The sequence below is a fragment of the Calliphora vicina genome, chromosome 3 (genome assembly GCF_958450345.1).
Source record: "Calliphora vicina chromosome 3, idCalVici1.1, whole genome shotgun sequence".
In the NCBI taxonomy this organism is placed as follows: domain Eukaryota; kingdom Metazoa; phylum Arthropoda; class Insecta; order Diptera; family Calliphoridae; genus Calliphora; species Calliphora vicina.
The window spans coordinates 108,074,454-108,098,640 of NC_088782.1; the positions used below are offsets into that span (position 1 = coordinate 108,074,454).

General features: G+C 32.3%; 1 protein-coding gene across 6 annotated transcripts in view; it reads left to right on the top strand.

Annotated features, from left to right (window-relative positions):
- LOC135956020 (hemicentin-1-like) overlaps positions 1-24,187 on the top strand; it is a 317,925-nt gene that overhangs the window by 67,626 nt on the left and 226,112 nt on the right. For all 6 annotated transcript variants that reach the window (XR_010576328.1, XR_010576329.1, XM_065506481.1 and 3 more), the window contains one exon: positions 985-1,986. Coding sequence is in view for 4 of the 6 variants with exons in the window: in XM_065506481.1 (XP_065362553.1) it covers positions 1,899-1,986 (88 nt within the window). In the remaining 2 variants the exon portion in view is untranslated. The remainder of the gene's footprint in view (positions 1-984; positions 1,987-24,187) is intronic.

The following is a 24,187-nucleotide window of genomic DNA, read 5'->3' on the forward strand; positions in this document are numbered from 1 at the left end:
GTGCAGATGTTTGTAACGCCCAAAAATATTAGTCTAACACCCACCTAAAAGTATAACGATCGACTTAGAATCACTCTCTGAGTCGATTAAATGATGTCCGTCCGTTTGGTTGGCTGGCTGGCTGACTGTCCATGTAAACCTTGTGCGCATAGTACTGGTCGCAATTTTGAAGATATTTCGATAAAATTTGGTACATATTATTTTTTCAGCCCAAGGACCAAGCCTATGGAAACTGGCTGAAATCGGTCCATTATTTCACCTAGCCCCCATACAAATGTCCCCTCGAAATTGGACTTTATCGGTCATAAATGTTTAACTCATATATGTATCTCCACAAATTACGCTGCAAATAAGTTTTATAAATACAAAATTGATGTCACCAAATTTTGTTACGATCGCTCCATAATTATTCATACCTCCCATATAAACCCGCTTCCGAAAATCACTTTAACGTGCATAAATCGTTTAAAAATGTTGGTATACTCACAAAATTCAACATAGTAAACTTTCATATAGACATAAATCACGCTACCTAATTTCATGGTGATCGGTCCATAATTGGTCATAGCCCCCATATAAGGCACACTTCCGAAAAATATTTTTGCTCTTTTACTTAGTGTAGGGTATTATATGGTCGGGCTTGACCGATCATACTTACTAGTTTAGACTTATTTTCAAGTCATTTCCTAGCCATATTTAAGCATCAGCCGTAAGGTTTTCGCTAGTCAAATTTTATCTTCATTGGAATATCCTTCTCTCGTCATATTTTAGTTTCAATCGTGGGTTTTTCTTCAATATTTTTTCAGTTTGAATCATAGGATTTCCTTGGGTCATATTTTAGCCTCAACCCAAAGCCTTACCTCTTCACATTAAAATCTAAATTCTATCTTTTACAATTATCAATATATTTAGTTCTTATAATTTACAAATTATTACTAAAACTTTTTATACTAATTAATTATTTGCCCTTCTCTTTCTTTGCAGGATTTTGTTATTATTTCTAAGAATAAATCTATTACTACCAAAGATTATATAAATTAAGTTATAAAATTACAATAAGAATCAAGCAAAACTCAAGCCAAAAAAAAAGGAAACGAATATTTCTTAATAAAAACCCATAATCTTTAAATGAAAAAATCAACTATACAAATTAAATAAGCTACGACGAAAAAGTTTACAGCTAAATTAAGCAAAAAAAATAGCTATAAAATAAAAATAAATGCATATAAAATTGGCAACCATTAACAGCAAAACAAGAAAAACTTTTACTTCAAACCAGTAGAAGCAAAAAACAAAAGGAAAGAACATTTCTATGAGAATCTACATCAACAACTACTGAAACAAACTGGCATTTCAAAACTCATATGTGTAAGAGAAGTTAAGACAACTAACGCCAGCAACTGCAGCAGCTCGATGAAAACATTAAAAGGCAAAAAAGAAGAGCAAAACGAAAGAACAACAACTGCAATCATTACAATATATTTACAAACATTAAGATAAGTCGTCTTTAAGGAGAAGCAAAAAGAAAAAAACTTGATGACATTGTAACACTCTCCTACAAACAGTCAAACGAATACATTTACATTTTTTACACAAACACCAAAACAACGACATCCTTTTACTCACACAAACATACTCATCCTTTACACACATGTCTATAAGCACTAAAACTTAACTGTTTTTAAAACTCACTGCACATTGGAATATTTTACAAACAACAACGACAAAAACAACAAACATCAAGTAGCAGTAGCAACAGCAACAGCAGGAGCATTTGCAGCAACAGACAGAGACGCCGCCAAATCATTTAACACCGTTTTTTGCCTTAAAGAATTTTTAGGCTTCAACATTTTAGCGCTCGTGTTGTTTCTATAACATTAACAGAAAACGGCAGCAACATGTTGCCACGATATCAACGTGCAATACTAATCGGATTTACATTGTTAATTTATAGCTTACAAGGATATACAAATGTTTTAGCAGTGGGTAAGTACAACAACAAATAAATTCCTTAAAAGAAAATAAATTTGAAAAAAAAAACATTTAACTGGGATAATAAATTTTGTCAAAAGATATTAAATACATTAATTTTTTGTTGGTTGCTTTTAATTTATGCGCAATAGAGAAGAATTTAAAATTTTGCCTGAAAGTAGGCTACATAGAATTTGATGAGAGCAAGTATTTAAGGAGATATATATAGCATCAAGAATAATTTTTTCTCTAGTCCTATTTTAGCTATATTCGTAGTTCTTAAATTAGTCATATTTAGGCGTCAATCATAAGTCTCTCCAGTCATATGTTAACTTTTCCTCTAGTCCTATTTTGGCTTAAATATTAGGTCCTTTTTTTTAATATTTAAGCATGACTTGTAGGTCTATTTCAGGCCATATTTTAGCTTCGGTGGCAAGGCTTTCTTTTGCCATGAGCTAGCGTCAATCATAGGGTTTTAGCTCTCATGTTTTTTTCAATACTCTTTCCTTTTCTAGTCATATTTTAGCTTTAGTCGTGGGTCTTTCACCAGCCATATTTATGTACCAATTGTAGGACTTTTTCAAGACATATTTTAGCTTCAATCGAATGTATTGATCTAGCCTTAGTTCAGCTTTAATCGTAGTCATATTTTGGCATAAGTCATAGGTAATTATCTACTCATATTTTAGCTTCATTCATAGAGCTTTCTATAGTATTAAGTTAGCTTTAATCAAAAGTCATTCTATATTCAAATTTTATTTTCCAGAACTTTGTCTAGTTAAATTTTAGCGTCAATCGTTTACCATTCTTGACTTTTCTGTCCATATTTTTGCTTTAACTTTTAGTTTCTATTTATATTTTAGTTTTAATCAAAAATCTTTCTCTAATCATATTTTATCATAACTTGTATCTCCTTCTCAAGTCTAGTTTTAGGCTAAATAATAGCTATTTCCCTAGTCTTACTTCAGCTTCAGAGGTAAATCTATCTCTGGCCATATCTTAGCTTCAATCGTAGGTCTCCCTCAAGTTTTAGCTTCGATCATGTGTCATTCTATATTCCTATTTTGGCTTCAATATTAGGAATTTATTTTGCATATTTCAGCATCAATCTCAAGTTTTCCTATAACTATTTTTTAGTCTCAATAGTAGGTCTTTCTTTTGTCATATCGTTGGTCTTACACATGTCATATTTAAGCTTCAATTATAGGACTTTCGGTAGTCATATTTAAGCTTCAATTATAGGACTTTCTGTCATCATATTTTAGCTTTAAACACAGGCATGCATATAGTAAAATTATCTTCAATAGCACATATTTCTTTGGCCATATCTAGGCGTCAATCTTAGATCTTTTTAAGTTATTCGTACGCGTTCAATCGTATGCGTACGACCACTAGTATGACCTCTAGTCATAATTTATCTTTAATCGTAGATCTCTCTCTGTCCTATTTTAGCTTTAATCCTGGTATATTTTAGATTCCATCACAAGCTTTTCTATAGTCATATTTACACTTTAATCATAGGTCTATTTTTAGTCATATTTGAGATTATATTTTAGATCTTTCCGTAGTCATTATTTACTTTCAAACACAAGTCCTTCTACAATAATATTTTCATCTATCATTGTTCTTTTTCTAGCCATATTTAGGAAACTATCGTATGTTTTCTTAGCTCATCACATGACTTTCTCTAGTCATATTTTAGCTTAAATTGTATATTTGTCTTTAGTTATATTTTAGCATTTTTCTAGTGCTATTTTGCTTTAATCGTAGACCTTTCTGAAGTCATATTTTAGCTTCAATCGTAGGTATTTATCCAGTGAGATTTTAGCTTTAATCACAGGTATTTTTCTAGTGAGGCTTTAGCTTATATCTTAGGATAGTTTCTCTGACCATTTTAGCTTGATACGTAGGTCTTTCTCTATTCCTATTTTAGCTTCGATCTTAGTTCATCTTTTAGTGATATTTTAGCTTCAATCGTAGGTCTTTCTTAAGCCAAATATTATCTTTATTTATATGTAATTCTGTAGTCAGAACTTAAATCTAAATGTAGGTCCTTCTCTGGTCGTATGATAGCCCCAATCGTAGATCTATCTTTATTCATATTTTCGCTTCAGTCGAAGTTTTATTTTATCTTCAAACTTTGGTCTTTCTCTGGCGATATTTTAGCTTTAATTCTAGGCATGTCTTTAGTTTAAATTTAGCTTCAATCTGAGATCTGTATGAATTCTAATTGCTCATATTTTTATCTTCATACGTAGCTCTGTCTTTGTTCATATTTTATCTTCAATCGTAGAACTCCATCAAGTCTTATTTTAGCTTCAATCTTTGGCAATTCTCTGGTCATATTTAAGCTTAAATTCTAGGTCTGTCTTTAGTTTAAATTTAGCTTCGATCTTAGCTCTGTCTTTATTCTTAATTTAGTTTCAGTCATAGTCATCCTGCATTTAGTCTTATTTAAGCTTAAATAGTAGGTCTTTCTCTGACCATATTTCTCCTTCAATCGTACGTTTTTCTCTCGCCATAGTTTGGCAGCAATCTTATTGCTGTTCATATTTTAGCTTCATTCGTAGCCCTTATCGTAGCTCTGTCTTTATCATATTTTAGCTTCAATCGTAGGACTTCGTCTAGTCTTATTTTAGGTTCAATCTTTGGCCATATCTTAGCTTTAATTATAGGTCAGTCTTTAGTTTCAATGTAGCTACAATATTAGGTTTGTTTTTATTATTATTTTAGTTTCAATCCTAGTCATCCATGCATCCTGTCTCTAGTCTTATTTTAGCATCAATCATATGTCTTTCTCTAGTCATAGTTAGGCAGCTATGCTAGGTCATTATCTAGTTTAATGTTAGCTTTAATACTAGAACTTTCATTGGTCCTATTTTAACTTCATTCGTAGCCTGAATCGAAGCTTTGTGTTTACTCATATTCTAGCTTCAATCGTAGGACTTCATCATGTTTAATTTCAGCTGCAATATTCGGCCTTATTCTGTCAATATTTTAGCTTTGATTCTAGGTCTGTCTTTAGTTTAACTTTAGCTTCAATCTTAGGTCTTTCCTTATTTTAGCTTCAATCCTAGTCATGCTGTCATCCTATCTTTAGTCTTAAATCTTATTATTTTCTCTGGCCATATTTCACCCACAATCGTATGTCTTTCCCTGGCCATTGTTAGCCAGCAATCCTAGGTTTTTATCTCTTATTATTTTAGCTTCAAAACTAGAACTTTCATTGGTCATATTTTAGCTTTATTCGTAGCCTCAATCGTAGCTCTCCATTAAGTCTTCAATCTTCGGCCTTTCTCTGACCATATTTTAGGTTTAATTCTAGGTCTGTTTTTTTGTTTGAATTTAGCTACAATCTTAGGTTTGATTTTATTCTTATTTTAGCTTTGATCTTAGTCATCCAGTCATCCTGTCTTTAGTCTTATTTTAACATCAGTAGTACGTATTCTCTGGCCATAGTTAGGCAGCAATCCTAGGGGTTTCCCTAGTCTTATTTTATCTTCAATACTAGTGATTTTTCAGCTTCAATCATAGGTTTTTCATTTGTTATATTTTGGCTTTAATTATAGGTTCTACTCTAGTAATATTTTATCCTCAAAATTAGGTCTTTCTCTGGCACTATTTTAGCTACAATAGTTTTAATAAAACCTGACAATTTCAATTAAATTATTCAACATAAAAGCACCTGTAGGTAAAACTACGAAAGATTTTATACCTTTTCATCTAAATCCATAGCAATTTAAATTTCATTTAATGCAATTTAATAACTTTGCTTGCCTCTTAAGATGAAAATCTGTTAACTTTTTTAAAACATTAAATAGATTTTTTATAGTTTAACTGCCATTATCTTAAATCTTAATTTTATATCTTGCGCGCCTTCAAGTCTTATTTATCTGCTTAAACATAAATCCATTTTCTCTTTGACTGCTCCAACTCAAAGATAAATGAAAATTTATAGTTATTTTAAAGTTTTTCTTTTTATTTTTTTTTTGTTATAATAAAATCCTTTACTCCAACACTTGAAAAGCCATTAAAATATTCAGTTTTTTTAAACTGCAAAATATTAAAATAAAATTCTTTTTTTTGGCTAAAAAAAAAACTGTCATTTGCACTTCTGATTTGCAGTCGAAATGAAAAACTATTAAACGCCTTAGTGTAATGCTTATGGCGCCACACGCATTTCATGTGTTTTATATAGATTTTTTCGTAAATTTTTTTATTCATCTTTTACTCATCATACAAAGAGATACAAGTTGAAAGTACTGCGGCATTATTGGCTACTTAGAATAAGCAAATCTTTGAAGAACCAAAAAAAAACATAAGAGAAAAAGCTGCGGGATGGTATAAAAAACCATGTGATTGATGAAATAAAAATAGAAAAAAATTTATACTAGATTTGAACATTAAAAAATGAAGAAATAAAAATAGAAATCATATACACACAGCATCACATTGGGAATTCTTGTTGGTCGTTTTATGACACACATTTATGGCAGACAGTGTTGGGCTAAGAGTAGGGGGTGTTTCGTAGCAACATGAAAAACTGTCAAACAAATAAACAAATTTTAACATTAATTTCATAATGAAAGGAATCTCACAATTGCTACAAATTTTGAATTTCTCTCTTTGATTAATCTAGTTATATCCTACACCACCATAGTGGGGAGGGTATAATGCGTTTGTGCACAATTTTGTAACGACTAAAAATATTAGTCTAGCAGCCACCTTAAAGTTTACCGATCGACTCAGAATCACTTTCTGAGTGGATTAATCGATGTCCGTCCGTCTGGCTGGCTGTCCATGTAAACCTTGTGCGCAGAGTACAGGTAGCAATTTTGAAGATATTTCGATAAAATTTGGTGCATATAATAAAATATTTCGGCCCAAGGAAGGAGCCTATTGAAATTGGATGAAATCGGCCAATTATTTCACCCAGCCCACATACAAATGTCCTCCCGAAATTGGACTTTATCAGTCATAAATGTTTAATTTATGTAGGTATCTCCACAAATTCCTCTCCAAATCAGTCTTATATATACAAAATTCATGTCACCAAATTTTGATACGATTGGTCCATAATTAGTCATAGCTCCCATATAGACCCGCTTCCGAAAATCACTTTAACGTGCATAAATCGCTTAAAAATGTTGGTATACTCACAAAATTCAATATTGTTAACTTTAATATAGACATAAATCACATAATTGGTCATAGCCCCCATATAAGGCCCACTTCCGAAAATCACTCAAAAATATAAATTATTGAAATTTTAAAAAAAAAAAGTTTTTGCTCTTTTACTTAGTGTAGGGTATTATATGGTCGGGCTTGACCGATCATACTTTCTTACTTGTTTTTCTTTGATTTTGTCTGATTTCGATACGAATTTGCATTTCCAAATGAAACACCCTGTACAAACTACATAAAAGCTTTACTAACAGTCCCACAATTGTGACTATCATTATGTTTATACTGCCAGGAATTAGAATTTCTCTCTTTAGTGCTCTGCTATCCATTCCAAAAAGCCTCTGAATATTTTAGTTTAGTTTCCAAACAAATATCCATTTGCCGATGAAACGCCTCCTACAAACAACGTAAGTATTTTACAAACAAGCTCACAATTTGTGTTCATCAAGAATTTCTCTCTCTTTGAACTCAATGCATCAATTTCCCAAACAAATTTCCATTTCCCTATGAAACACCCCCCACACAATGACCCACAAAATATATGTAGAACTATAAATATCACAACTGAAATAATAAAAAAAAAAACTATAGCAGCTATAAATGCATAAAGTGTGGGAGTGTATGTCATTGCAAGTGTTTTTTTATGTTTGAAATAGCTGATGCCAACGCTAAGCTACTGCAATAATACTAGCTGACACTTAACAACAATTGTTATAACTATACACAGAGTTGCAGCAATAGTTGTTATAACTAAAACTGTTGGTTGATTATTATGACGACAGCAGCAGCACTGAATTTATATGCTGTCATTGTAGCTAAAGTAGTTAAGATTTTGCTACATGTCACTTGTCTAGCTGGCGTCCAAAGAAAATTGATGCGTTTTGATTTGTTGGAAGGAAATATACAAAATTTTATTTTCAAATTGTATAAAAAATGTAGAATTGTTGTCAAGCTATTATCTGTTAAAGAACAAGGTGTTTTTGGCCGTACAAAATATTGAGTCATAGGAATTTTTTAATATAAGCTGAAAACAAAATGTGTAGATTTTTCTTATGTGACAGCTGAATATTTTAAATAAGTAATCCTTTTCCTCTTGCTTGCTAAACAAATCTGTCATTTAGTTCAACATCTATTTTAACTTGAAACCTTTGCTTTTAGTAAGCTTCCCAAACTTTATAAAATTTTCTCATTCTCTTTTCTCTTGCTTTTCCTTACTTCCTTTATTCATTAGCATTTCCTGCCTTGTTTGTTAAATTTCAAATGTTTTGGTCATTTGTTGTAAATCCAAAAAAAAAAAATTAACACATTTTTTCCTTGTCCTTTTTAAATTTTTTTCTAACAAATTTTAATTTCCTTTTTTTTTTTGGAAACTCCTGTGTCTGTGTTGTTGTCTTAATTTAAGTTGTTTGACAACATCATGGTTGTTTCGGGCTACATGGCTTGTAATATACTTTTACTATTTTTTTCTTATTTTCTGCTTTAAACTGGCTGGCAAACATGATGATGTTTGAGCAACTTTTAACATTTTAATTTAGGGGTTCTCTAAACTTACTTAAGGAACAAAAAATTGTGTGTGCTAACTTAGAAGTCAACAGATACAAAAAAAACACAATATCTGCTAGTAGACAAAATGTTTTATACTAAAATTTTAGAAATATGAACAATTTTTATCATATTTTTAGTCAAAATAACTAACAGGTTTGAGAAGATGAAGAAGATATGTGATAAACTAAATCGATCGATAAGGAAAGACATAGGTTAAAGCTTGGATTGAAGATCAAATTTACCTAAAGAACGGCCTTAAACTGAGATTATAATCTGACAGCATAAAGGCCTACAACTGTGGCTAAAACTCGACTTCAGAAAGGCCTAAGTTTAAGTGTATAATCTGACCATAGAATAGCCTATGAATGAGACTAAAATCTAACTATAGAAAGGCCTAAAATTGAGGTTAAAATCTGACTATAGAAAGGCGTGCAATTAAGGCTAATATTGGACTATAGAAGGCTAACACTCTAGTTTTGAAAGGCCAAAAATATGACTAAAGAAAGTTCTACGATTAACTGGGGCTAAATTCAGACTAAAGAAAGGCGTTCAATTGAGGCTATAATATGACCAGAAAACAATCGCGGATTGAGGCTTAAATCTGACTCCATAAAAGCCTATGATGAAGGCAAAAAAACTGATAATAGAAAAACCTATAATAGAGGTTAACAGCTAACTATAGATAAAGGCCAACTACTAAGGCTAAAATGCAAACATATAATAGTTCACAAACTTACGACATCTGAAGATAGAGAACTTAAAATCTGACTACTGAGAGGGCAACGATTGAGGCTATAATATGACCAGAAAACAGTAGTGGATTGAGGCTCAAATCTGGCTGCCTTTGATTAACGCAAAAAACTGATAATAGAAAAATCCACAATTAAGGTTAACATCTAGTTATAGAAAGGCCAACAAATAAGGTTTAAATCCAACCATAAAACATCATGCAATCAAGGCTATTATCTGACTTCATTAAGGCTCACGATATGGACCAAACTTGTCTATCTGAAGGCCTGTAATTATAAGTAAAATATGCCTAAAGAAAATCATACAATGAAGCCTAAAATTTAAATATAGCAGTGCCTACAATTAGGACTATAGTGTGGCGATAGCAAGAACTACGACTGAGGCCGAAAATTTACCATATGAAGACCCAGGATTAAAGCTAAAATCTGACTGTTGAGGGACATAGAATATAGGCTAAAATAATTGCAGAAAACCCTATGATTGAAGCTAAAATCGGGTAAAGAAAAGCCTACCATTGTGGCTGAAATCTGACAATATAAATTGAAATTGATAAAATCTCACTATAGACCGGCATACTACTGAGGCTGAAAACTTACCACAGAATGAACCAGTATTAAAACTGAAATCTGACTGTCGAAGGGCCTACAACATATGTAAACTCAATTAATTATAGAAAACTCTATGATGAAAACTAAAATTGGGCAAAAAAAAGGCTACGATGGAGGCTAAAATCTGACAATAGAAAGTAATATGATTGACTATAAAATCTGTCTATAAAATTTAGGCTAATATCCGGCTATAAAAAAGCCTACGACTAAGGCAAATGCATTTAAAATATGACTAATGAAAGACATGCGATTAAAGCTAAATTATGACTTCAGAAAGACCTAGAATTGGAGCTAAATTATGACTGCAGACAGAATTAGGTTTGAAGTCAAATTATGACATCAGAAAGACTTCTGATTGAAGCAAAATTATGACAAGAGAAAGGCCTAGGTTTGAAGTAAAATTATGACTTAAGAAAGACCTAAAATTCAAGCTAAATTATGACTTCTGAAAGACCTATGAAGAAAGCTACCTTATGACTACAGACAGCCCTCCGATTGAAGCTAAATTATGACTACAGAAAGACCTAAAATTGGAGTTAAATTATAACTTCTGAAAGACTTATGAAGAAAGCTAACTTATGACTACAGACAGACCTCCGATTGAAGCTAAATTATGACTACAGAAAGACCTCAAATTGAAGCAAAATTATGACTACAGAAAGACCTATGAAGAAAGCTAACTTATGGCTACAGACAGCCCTCCGATTGAAGCTAAATTATGACTACAGAAAGACCTAAAATTAAAGTTAAATTATGACTTCTGAAAGACCTATGAAGAAAGCTAACTTATGGCTACAGACAGCCCTCCGATTGAAGCTAAATTATGACTACAGAAAGACCTCAAATTGAAGCTAAATTATGACTACAGACAGACCTCTGACTGAAGCTAAATTATATCCACAGAACGTCCTAGCAAAATTATGACCTTTAAAAGACCTACGATTAAAGCTGAATTATATCTACAGAACGACCTAGGATTGAAGCTGAATTATGACCTTAGAAAGACTTAAGACTAAAGCTAAAAAATACCTACGATTAAAGTTAAATTATTGCTACAGAATGACCTAGGATTGAAGCAAAATTATGACCTTAGAAAGGCCCACGATTAAAGCTGAATTATATCTACAGAACGACCTAGGACTGAAGCTAAATTATGACCTTAGAAAGACTTAAGACGAAAGCTAAAAAAGACCTACGATTAAAGCTAAATTATTGCTACAGAACGACCTAGGATTGAAGCAAAATTATTGCTACAGAACAGCCTAGGATTGAAGATAAATTAAGACCTTAGAACGACCTAGGATTAAAGCTAAATTATGACCTTAGAAAGACCTACGATAAAAGCTGAATTATATCTACAGAACGATCTAGGATTGATGCTAAATTATGACCTTAGAAAGACCTAAGACTAAAGCTGAATTATGACCTAAGAAAGACCTACGATTAAAGCTAAATTATTGCTACAGAACGATCTAGGATTGAAGCTAAATTATGATCTTAGAAAGACCTATGATTAAAGCTAAATTATCGGTACAGAATGATCTAGGATTGAAACTAAATTATGACTTAGAAAGACCTAAGATTAAAGCTAAATTATGTTCTTATAAAGACCTATAACTAAAGCTGAATTATACCTGCAGAACGATCTAGGATTGAAGCCAAATTCTGACCTTGGAAAGTCCTACAATTAGAGATCAATTATTGCTACAGAACGACATAGGATTGAAGCTAAATTATAGCTACTGAACGACCAGGATTTATGATAAATTATGACCTAAGAAATAGCTTCGATTGAAGCTAAATTATGACTTAAAAAAGATCAACGATTACAATTAAATTATTACTTAAGAAAGACCTACGATTATTGCCACAAAACGATCTACGATTAAAGCTTAAATGTAACTAATGAAATACTTACGATTGAACCTAAAATATGTCTAATGTAAGACTTACGATTGAAGTTAATTCATGACTATAGAAAAACCTTTAAGCAAAGATATGACTATTGAAAGACTTACTATTGAAGCTAATTTGTGACTACAGAAAAACCTATAAGGAAGTTAAATTAGGCTACCGAAAGACCTACGATTGTAGTTTAATTCTGACTACAGAAAGACCTACGACCGAAGCATAATTCTGACTACGAAAGACCTACAAATGATGCTTAATTCTGACTAGAGAAAGACCTACGAATGAAGCTTAATTCTGACTACAGAAAGCACTATGATTGAAGCATAATTCTGACTACGAAAGACCTACGAATGAAGCTTAATTCTGAATAATGAATGAATGAAAAAAAAACTGCAGAAAGCGCTATGATTGAAGCTAAATTATGACCTACGAATAAAGCTTAATTCTGACTACAGAAAGCCCTACGATTGAAGCTAAATTATGACTACGAAAGACCTACGAATGAAGCTTAATTCTGACTACAGAAAGCCCTACGATTGAATTTTTTTTTTAGGATCTACGATTGAAATTAAATTATCTAGTTAAAATATGACTACTAAACATTTTGTTCTTAATACTCTTTGAGTTCATTTCAAAGCTACTTATTTTCTTAAATATAAAACACTTTAAATGACCTGTTATACATGTCATAGGTTTCTGAACTCTAACTTCTTTAAAGTAATTTATTGAAATAACAATATGACTTTGCGCTTAAACGTTATCCATTTAGTGTTGATGACCGATTAGAAAGCTCATTTGTTACATGACATTTGCATGGCTGGAGAAATTTTATACACATGCTTTCATACTCTATATTTATATATCATAAATATTATTCTTTATATTAAATTCTTGCTTATTTTCTAAGTCCTGCAAATATATTTTGAGTATTTCCTTACTTTAGTTTGGCATGTCCAAGTCAAATAAAATATAATTTTGTATGATTTTTATCATTAAAATGATCTTAAATCTATTGTCATATAAATCAAATTTTATGATACATAATTTCAACTACTGGTCATTAATCATAAATTCAGTGACCCCTTATGCAGAGCAAAAAACAATAATGTTAAGCTTAGCCAGTTGAAGAAATTGTTGGAGGGGGGAAATTGAATACTATAATTACATTAGCATACTTATATTCGTTTTATATATGAACTCTTACCCTTCTAAAGAAAAAAAAAAATACAAAGAAATAGATTTTTTTTGTTTTTGCTGAATAAAAGGAAAAACCAAAAATATCACACAAATAATAAAATGAAACAGTTCTCACAATTAGATGACATGCTACATTTTTTTGTTAAAACTCTTTAGTTGGTGTGTTTTTTTTATATTCCATTTTGTTGAGCTACCAGCAAAGGTGATGATGAGATACTTCCAACACCAAGTAGCAAAAGCAAAAGGTAAAACAAAAACAACTAAATGTACAGAAAAAAAATAAAGCTTATTAAAATCATTTGAAATCACACACACGTAGTTATGAGGTTGTTTCTTGTTTTTTTTTTGTTGTTTTTGTTTGTTTCTATTTTAGATGAGTATCTGTGTTAAGAATGTAAATGTACATATGAAGTTTAGTAGTGTAGGGGAGGTTGTGTAAATGAAATCTAAAATGTAAAGTTGCTCTTAGCACGCAATATTCTAGTTTAAAACAATAAGATGATATAGTTAATAATAAACACATTTTATACATACAACCAAACACTTGCTAACATTTGAACATTTCTGTTTAAATGTGTTTTTGTAAATGAGTCTGTGAGAGAATGTGTATGTGTGTGGCATTTACAAATTAAAACAGAAATTAGAAAAAAAAAACTTGAGCAATTTTGAACTAAAATAAAAAAAAACATACATAAATACACCTGAGAAAACAAATGACTAATTTAGAAAATAACATCACATACATTTATACTAGCACATTTACACTCACATGTTTACCTTTATACTCACCTGTACATGTTCAAATTTATACATTCATTACGTACATTACGCTTAAGACTAATGAGAATAAGAGAAAAACATCACATGGAATGGAATTATTGTTGTTATTTTCCAGAGAATGTATTTAGCTATGCATAATGGGCTGGTATATATCCTTTAAATCAAATATTTATTAGGTTTGAATTTAGCAATTTTAATTTTTGGTCTTGACATTATTTAAACGTTAGCAAAGTTATTTGGAGACTGTCCCGAACTAGTGATTTAGCCTGTCCTTTACGTTGACAACTAGTTACATATCTAGCTACGTGACTAGTTGTTTTAACACGTGCATAAAACTTTAGGTTTACAATGAGATTCTCCGATAGCTGGTCCAAAATAGTTAACGTATTGGATTCACATACCGGTTACATACTTGATCAGTTACAGTACTATTATTAAACCCTACACCACCATAGTGGGGAGGGTATACTGGGTTAGTGCTGATAAATATTGTCCCAATCTGCTCAGGATCACTTTTTGAGTCGATTTAGCGATGTCCGTCCGTCCGTCTGTCCGTCCATGTAAACCTTGTAATCAAACTACAGGTCGCAATTTAAAAGATAATTCGACAAAATTTGGTACAAGCTTTTCTATTGACCCAAGGACGAAGCCTATTGAATTTGGTTAGAATTATTTCTCTTAGCCCCCATATGATTGACCTATCTGAAAATAGTTAAGCTCTCATAAATACCTTAGTTATATACTGCCAACCAAACACTGCAAAAATAAGTTTTATATAAGTCAAACTCGCCTCATCAAATTTTGTGATGATCTGTCCACAATTAGTCATAGCTACCATATAGGCTCATTCCCGAAAATCTCTATAACTAGCATAAATCTCTTAAAAATATACATATTCTTATAAAACTCAACACAAATAATTTATATATATACAAAAGTCATGTCACTAAATTTTATAACGATCGGTCCATAATTAGTTATAGCTACCATATAATGCCCACTTCCGAAAATCATTTTAATGAGTGTAGATTTCTAAAAAATTTTGGCATTCTAATAAAATTCAACACAAATAGGTTTCATATATACAGAAGTCATGCAACATAATTTTATTGCGATTGGTTCATAATTAGATTGGTATAGGGTATCATATGGTCGGGCTTGACCGACTGTACTTTCTTACTTGTTTTATTATTGCGGATGATAAGTGGAATTGACCTCAAATAGTCTGTTAAAAAGAGATATCTCCTAGACAATCCAATAACCGATTTATTGCAAACAAATCTTTCTCCGACAACTCTCCAATAGATTGGCACATACATATGTGTCAAATGAACCAAAATATATAAAGTGGACTCAGCCAAGTGCTCAGACATTAGTGACCATTACTATATATAAGGGATATATTGACTACAAGCTTAACTGCTGGGTAAATTTTAAATAAGTCTGTATAAATCCCACGTTTAGATTACATTTAAAATAATTAATACATAAACATTTAAAGCGACTACATCCTTATCCACTAAAAGTTACTGAAATTGACTATTCTATAAATTAGAAAAGTATTTAATGCCCTATTCATTAATTGATTATTCATAATTTGATAAATTTAAAAAAAAACTGTTTATGAATATGGAGTTCAGTCCCTAAAGTAAACTAAAAGACTATTTTCAAAATAAATACTAACAGAGAATAACAAAAAATTAGTCAAACCAAACACTACTCGTACTTATGCCAATTAAACTATATACCTCCTCAAAAGTTATATAAACTAACTTCCAAACTGACTACATCCTGATATGCAAAAGGGACAGTAAAGTCAATCCAGCTATAGTGAAATAAGTGCAATAAATGTAAATTTGGATGTGTAAAGTAACTAATTGAAAGTTTTATAAAAAAAATTTTAAAATTATTTTTCTTTTGAATAAAATACTTTATTATAAAATTGAAAAATTAAAAAAATGTCTTTAGATTATACCTTAGATTACTTATTGATCCATAAGTAATCATGGACTCTACGCTAGATCCTGTGGATGAATATTAACCCATTGACAGTTTTATAAAAATAGTTAAGCTTCAGGCTCTTAAAATACTTTAATCCAAAACTTTTAATTTGCCCAGAAATTATTGAGAAAAGGAAAATCTAAATGGATAAATTGGAATTACTTTTCAGAAGTTTATAGATGATCAGTACTAGGGGAACAATTAAGATCTATGTTGTTCGTTTTTACATTTCCTCGATGTTTCAATATACATACATCCTTCTCTTCCTGCTCTTCTAGATCAAAATGCATTTTGCAAAGCCTTGTTATTAATAGACTTGTGCTTAATAGTTCATTTCAACGACCGCTCATTTTAGTTCATAGTTCAAAAATGAACTTGGTAGCTCTTCTAGTTCAATCGCTCTTTCTGACTTTTGAACTATCTATTTATAAAAGAACAAGTAAGAAAGTATGGTCGGTCAAGCCCGACCATATAATACCCTACACTAAGTAAAAGAGCAAAAAAAATTTTTCTTTTAAAATTTCAATAATTTATATTTTTGAGTGATTTTCGGAAGTGGGGTTATATGGGGGCTATGACCAATTATGGACCGATCACCATGAAATTAGGTCGTGTGATTTATGTCTATATTAAACTTAACTATGTTGAATTTTGTGTTTTTACCAACATTTTTAAGCGATTTATGCACGTTAAAGTGATTTTCGGAAGCGGGTCTATATGGGAGCTATGACTAATTATGGACCGATCGTAACAAAATTTGGTGACATGAATTTTGTGTATATAAAACTTATTTGGAGCGGAATTTGTGGAGAGACATGTATAAATTAAACATTTATGACCGATAAAGTCCAATTTCGGGAGGACATTTGTATGGGGGCTAGGTGAAATAGTGGACCGATTTCAGCCAGTTTCAATAGGCTTGGTCCTTGGGCCGAAGAAATAATATGTACCAAATTTTATCGAAATATCTTCAAAATTGCGACCTGTACTCTGCGCACAAGGTTTACATGGACAGCCAGCCAGCCAGCCGACCAGACGGACGGACGGACATCGCTTAATCGGCTCAGAAAGTCGATCGGTATACTTTAAGGTGGGTGTTAGACTAATATTTTTGGGCGTTACAAACATCTGCACAAACGCATAATACCCTCCCCACTATGGTGGTGTAGGGTATAACAAGAAACGAGTGATACATTTCATATCTGTTCTGAACTAAAACAACAGATATGATACTAGAGCTAAAATGGTCCTTGGGTTTTTAATTTGCTGTCATTTGCCGTATAATTCTGAGAATGGATTCTATCCATTATGACCCTTATTTTTTCGGCATTATGGCACAAATCGTACACAGAGAAAACGGATTCGTGATAGCAACCGAATTTGTTGCCAATCGAATGATGCTATCTTCGTGAATTTGGAAGGGGTAACAAAAGTTTGGTTACTTCAACCGAAATTCTTCTTTATCAACTGACTTTCTTTTGATAGAATCGATAAATTCTATGTGTCCAACCGAATCATTCGATTGGCAACAAATTCGGTTGCTATCACGAATCTGTTTTCTCTGTGTATAAAAATAAGCGTGTATATGAACCCTTTTAGTTCATAGTTCAATACTTAAATAAGCTAGCAAACGATTTGAACTAGTTCAGTTTGTTCAAATAATGGAATCGTTCAATTGAATTAGTTCGTTCATGAACTACCCAAGTCTAGTTGATATGTATATGATGAGCAAACATTATACGTCTTCCACACAATATGGCAGTTATCTACTTTTCTACTTTGTCGTCGCAACTTCAACAAAAGTCGCTGTAAAAAAGTAGTGATTACTATAAGGAGTTATCCAAGCTGAGTTGTCTGTATATCCCTATTAGGTCAGATTTTTTTAGTTACCATACAAGTGAGCTCGGAATCGGTGAATACATCTTCAGAGACGTCATGCATTCTCGATCTGTATTAAGCACAATCTATGAGGATATAGCGTGCGCTGTACTGTCAATAAATATGTGGATATTGATACTGATTTTTTTTCCGAAGCCACTATAAGTTTTACATAATTTACACTACAATAATTAGGTAACCTGAGGGAGAGTCTCAAATTCATCTGATTTAATTTATGCCAATCTTAAAGTTAATGAGCGATATGTGTTAAAGTAATTTTAAAATAAATGTATGCTTTAAAAATATCAATAGAGTTCAGTTTATTAACTTAGTGAAGATACCGCTCTTTTCAGCTCAGCTCACTCAGAACATTAGTTCGGTATATTATACTAATTACCATCTCGTTTTGTGAGTATAGAGCATAGCTCCTCGTTAGTATTGTCCAGAATACGAAGATTTTCGTCAATTTACACGTACACAACCCGAATGTAGACAATAGAGAGTAAAAATACAAATATTTCAATCAGTATTTTATTGTTTACCCATGGTTAGGTTAGGTTAGGTTCCATGGGCTGCTGCTCCTCTAGCAGCTCACTTGGGTCCATTCAAATCTGATCCCATTGTGATACCCAGGGGTTAGACATCAGGGTATTTACAATGCCTCCAAATTAAACCAGCCAGATTCCCGGATGAAGGAGTAGATTCTTTTAAGACTCAACCTTGATAGCTCGTCCAAGCATGATAGGAATGGAAATCCGAGGATGCGTTCCCTCAGGTTTTTAAGAGCCGGACATTGGCAGAAAAGATGATACACAGTCTCTTCCTCTTCTTCATTATGGCAGCTTCTACAGTAATCATTGTACCGTAGGCCTAATCTTCTAACATGTGTCCCGATTAAACAGTGTCCTGTAATAAAGGAGACAATTAGCCTTATTTGCTCACGACGGTATTCTAAAAGTAGATTCGTCCTGTTGGCATTATATACCGGTTTACCCATACATGCACACAAGTTCAATGCCTCTATTTGCAGGACTATGGTATAGAGTACAAGCTAATGAATTCTACAGCATTGACGAGTGAATTTAAGCTCAGTGCTTAGCTGAAAATACTCAGTACGATGAAGGATTCACTTCGCTCAGTTTAGGGAATAGTTCAATTGAACTAGGTCATTCATGAACTACACAACTCTACAAATTTCAACAAATGAACTCTTTTTTACAGTCAGATTTCATTAAAAGAGTATACTCCTTTGTACTTTTACATTTTGTATTACTTCGAACCATAGTGCCAGATTGTTTATGGAAACAAGCTGCTGAAAACAGTGAAAGGACTTCCAAAGTATAATCTAGTTTTGTATCGTAACTTGTCCTGAAATTCTAAACAATATTTAAATCAGTGAAGCTTTCACTGTACTGATTTCAGTTCTAATATTATTGTACCTTTCATAAGCATGAGAATTTGTTTATATAAAACAGTTTACACACGTGTGTGAGTATTTTCATAAGTGTGTGTGCGAATTCATTGTTGTTGTTGATTTATTTTGTTTTTGTTCTCTTTTTTTTTAATAACGTTAATTAAATTAAATGTTTTGCTTGTATTTTATAATTTTCTTCTTGCTGCCAGTTGGGAGTTTGTGGGATTTGTATACCTGTAGTACTGGCATCTCTTAAAAGTTTTACACATGCTTTTGTCTGGCAAATACCAACCAAGTTATTAACGTTTGCGCCACAAGTGTTTTGGTATTTGCAACTTCTAATGATTTTCTATTGTACTCTTACATGTAGGAATTTTATTGTTTACTACAAAGTTTACTTCATAATTTTATTTTATTTTTTTTCTTAAATATGAAATGAAAATACTTGATGTTTGTTGAAAGTTACTTGGAAAATAGTGTTTCGCATAGAAGTATGATTGCAACAATTTATTGGTTCATGTGATATGTGAAAATTTGTTTAACAATTATGCTGGAAATTATTAAGAAAGTTGTGTTTGATTTAGGTATTTGAGGAATATGATTAATGAGAAAGTTGAAGTAGAGCAAATGCTGGATTTATTTGAAAGTTTGAGAAAGAATTTCATTAAATTTTAATTGCTAGTCTTGAAAATTGACTTTAACAATAAGTTAGCAAAATTGTCATGGAAATCTGAAAATGGATTTCAAATTAATGTTGGATATTAACAGTTAATGGGAAATTTGTTTGAATTTTATTATTAGGAAATTTAATATACAAGTAATTGTATATAAAACTACATATTTATGATTTATACTAGTTACTTGGTTGAAAATTGGTATGTGAAAACCACTCACAGACATTTGTTGATTATTTAGATTTTCAATAGCTAAATTTCCTAAAGCTTTCTCGATAAATTGATGTATAAGACATGACTAGTTGTTACGTAGAGGCATCATAAAATTGATTTAAATATACAAACGGACATAATTAAACCCACACTGTACTTGTAACAACCCAGAAAGTGAAACCTGTCCGTTATCTAAAGACTATCCGCTCCCTACTGGTAATTATTATCTGACTCACTTAGGATTAAAAGCCCGATAGATCTTCTGCGAGCTCCAGAAAGCTCAGCAAAGAGACAAACATACATAAATGTGCTTAGAAATTTATCATGTTAAACAAATATATGAAATTTTATTCAAATAATTTCTAATTTTCATTAAATTATTTCCCACAATTCCTTTTGACAATTTGTCTAACCTCTCATCCACTTCATTCAGACTTTTTAAATGAAAACACCACATAAAACTCATTTAAAATTCCATTTTAAATACTAACACTAAATATAACTAAATACTACTACATTCACACACATACATAGTTATTACTATTTGTGTTGCATACTTTTTTTGGTGTTAAACCAAAAAATCCACAAAATATTTGTCACCCAAAAATTTATAGCATAAAAAAGCAAAAACACTCTCACATACAACTAAAATTTATTTGTATAAAACTTGTTCCCAACCTCAATCAATATAACATTGTGCTCTTTATACATATATTTAGTACGAAAATTTTCTATAATTTTACAAAATGTACATTAACCTCAAAATCCTCATCAACAGCAGCAGCATCATCATCATTATGATCATTTAAAATAGAAGCAAAAACCACACTATAATCATCAACATCATCATTACTAATCATTATCCTGATGTAAAAATAACAAAATTTATTTTATATTTGTGGAGTTTTTATTTTTTTGGTTTTTGTTGAAAAGAGATGGAATACAGTGAAAGAAAAATAGCAATAAAAACTCCAACTTTAACATATAGAGAGTAATTGCAACAAACTGGAATATATGTGAAACTTGTTCGAAATCTCTTCTCTGAATTATAAGAGAAAAACAATCTTATTTCAAATTTTAAAATATTTCACAAACTTGTGTCACGCATTAAATTTACCGAATAGTTTATGAAACCAGAAAAAAGAACATCTATTTATTTATCAGTTTTACATGCAGGACTTCTGTGCCCTTGCTGTGACTAATTACTTTACGAAATTAATTAGCTTCACCCTAATTTTGTCAATTGTTACTTCACTGCTATAACAATTCTGGAATTTAAAGGAATTTTGTGTCCTTTCCAGCAAGTGGGAATGGCTGAAATTTGTTCCACAATTAATTGCTTTTAACGTAATTTTTTCAAGTGTATTTCGTCCTAATAATAAAAAGCGTCTTTAGTTTATAACATCAAGCATTTAATCATTGTCATAGAAATTTTCTATATACTAAACCCTTCAGTTTTTATAGTGCTATTGTATCCCATGTTGTTAGTATACTTCATATTCTAATGTTAAATGAATTATATTAATTTGTGTAATTTTCGATCAACTAGTATTTATTTTGTTATATGAATGGATTACTTTACACCTTCCTAAGTAATCTAGATTGTAGCCAGTTTAATTTTATTTTGTATATTTCTCTATAGAATGTAGCTATCATATTAGATATTTATAGAGAACTAGCTGAACCCGGTCCGCGTTGCTGGCCCTTACAATAATTCTGTTTTATATTGCATCTCGATTTGAATATACAGTGTCGGACAAAAAAAAAACCGCGGACTCCCCCGACCTGACATCGCACCCGAAAGACTGAGGTGGTCATTTGACAAAGTTGTAGCAGATATCTATAAGTACAGTGGCATGATATGCCCTTAAAAAAATTAAACGGATGTATTTAAGGCAAATGGGATATTATATTTATGAATTCATCTTAAGGACAGGGGATATACGTTTCTTTTTTTTTATTTACTCGGGAGCAAACCACATACAAAACATGAATTTTCCAAATGTAAGCCAGCAATAGTCAATGCTTTGTCGTTGGAAATCTTTGGTATGCGTGAAATCATTACGTCTTCGCATTTTAATCTGCCACCGATGATTGTTGCCTCAATTAAATTTGGTGAACGTTGCATAATTTTGGCGCGTTTATGTTGCGGAGAAACATTATCTGTGATCCAACCTTCAATGTTTCAGTAGCATAATTGAGGCTTGTTCTTCGTTAATTACTGTGTCAATCGATTTGTATTTAATTTTTTCGACAGTCATTGTCATTAGCGGTATAGTGTAAAAATTGATCTTACCACGCCCCTCCGCCTTCAGACCGAAAATTAAAAATCTGCAGATTCACTGAAAATTTTATAAAAATCGGTCCAGCCATATCTCCGGAACCTCTATGCCGATTTCGTGCAAACTTCACATAAACCATCTACAGACCATCCCCAAGGATGAAATTTTGGTTGAAATCGGTTGACCCGTTTTCGCAGTTAGTGGTGACATCAAAATGTACACTTCTTTTTATATATAAGAAGATAGAGACTTAAAAGGGAATTAATATTTCCATTATGCTGCTATGTACGATACGTTATATAAGCACTAACGCAGATAACCTCCCAGATTGGCAATGGCCTCAATCAGCAAACGGCCATATCAACGTACTATCGTCGACGCACTGGATTTATCCAAGTCATTCGATACGGTCGATCAATCGATGCTGATCAGTGACATCACGAGCTCCACATTCCCCAATGATCTGAAACGCTGGATAATCTATGTGAAAGACATGTGGTTGTTGAGCTCAGAGGTCAGAATTCAAAATATCGCAATATGAAAATGATCGTGCAACAATGGGAAGTACTCTCGCCGATTCTCTTTAATATATACATACGTATCTGCTAAGCTTCCTGATACCCCCACAGATGTGTTGTAAGCACATGATTGCACTATTATTTCATTAGGTGTCAATATCGACAACATAAGTTACAAAATCACCCTATATCTGGGCACCATAACAGACATTTTACAGGAACGCAAATTAAGGTTTTCTGGTTCTCTTAGACCAATGAAATAATGAAGGTGCTCAACATCTCAGTTGAAAGACGAATTATCCCTACGATTCAAATCCCGAAAGTTTTAGAAGTTGTCTTCAACAGCCTCCTTCACTTCTCAAGGCACGCGAATTACATCAACCAAAAGGTTAGAAACAGGAACAAGATTCTTAAAGCAATAGCTGGGACCTCTTGGACTATTGTAGCGACGTACTCTTAATTATGCTGCCTCAGTATGGACCTCATGCCTTAGCAACACCCAACGGCGAGGTTTAAAAACGGCCCAGAATAATGCTCTGATTGTGTCAAGATGTCGAATATGGATCATCTGGATGAGGACATCAGGTTGCTGTCGGTCAGACAACATAATGTGTTTTTGACTAGACTAGACTCCACAGATTCTCTTTAGGCTTTCTGAAACCCCCGCAGATGTCTCTATGGTGTGGTATGTGGATGATTGCTGTCAACATCGACGACATAAGTGCCTAAATCATCTGACCACCATAACAGACTTCTTACAGGAACTTAAATTATGGATATCTGCTTCGAAATCCTCGGTATCCTTTTTCATCAAGGCTTTTGTCAAAGAAGCAAGGACGGCGCTCAACATCTCAGTTGAGGGACGAATTATCTCCACCATTCAAAGCCCGAAAATTTTAGGGGTAGTCTTCGACAGCCTCCTTCACTTCTTCAACCAAAAGTTTAGAAACAGGAACAATAACCGTAAAGCTCTAGCTGGAACCTCTTGGGGCATGTACAAGGCTCTTGGTCCCTCTATTTTTATTTATGCAGCCCTAGTACGAACCTCATTCCTTAGCGACCTCACTCCTTAGGTTTACAAATGGCCCAGAATAATGCTTTGGTTGTGTGAAGATCACGAATGTGGATCATCTACATGAGATGACAAGGCTACTGTTGGTCAGACAACATAATTTGTTGTTGACTAGACTGTTCCTGCTGGTATGCCATCGGCCCAGTCACACCATACATCAGATTCTGATGCACATCTCCATCACATCCG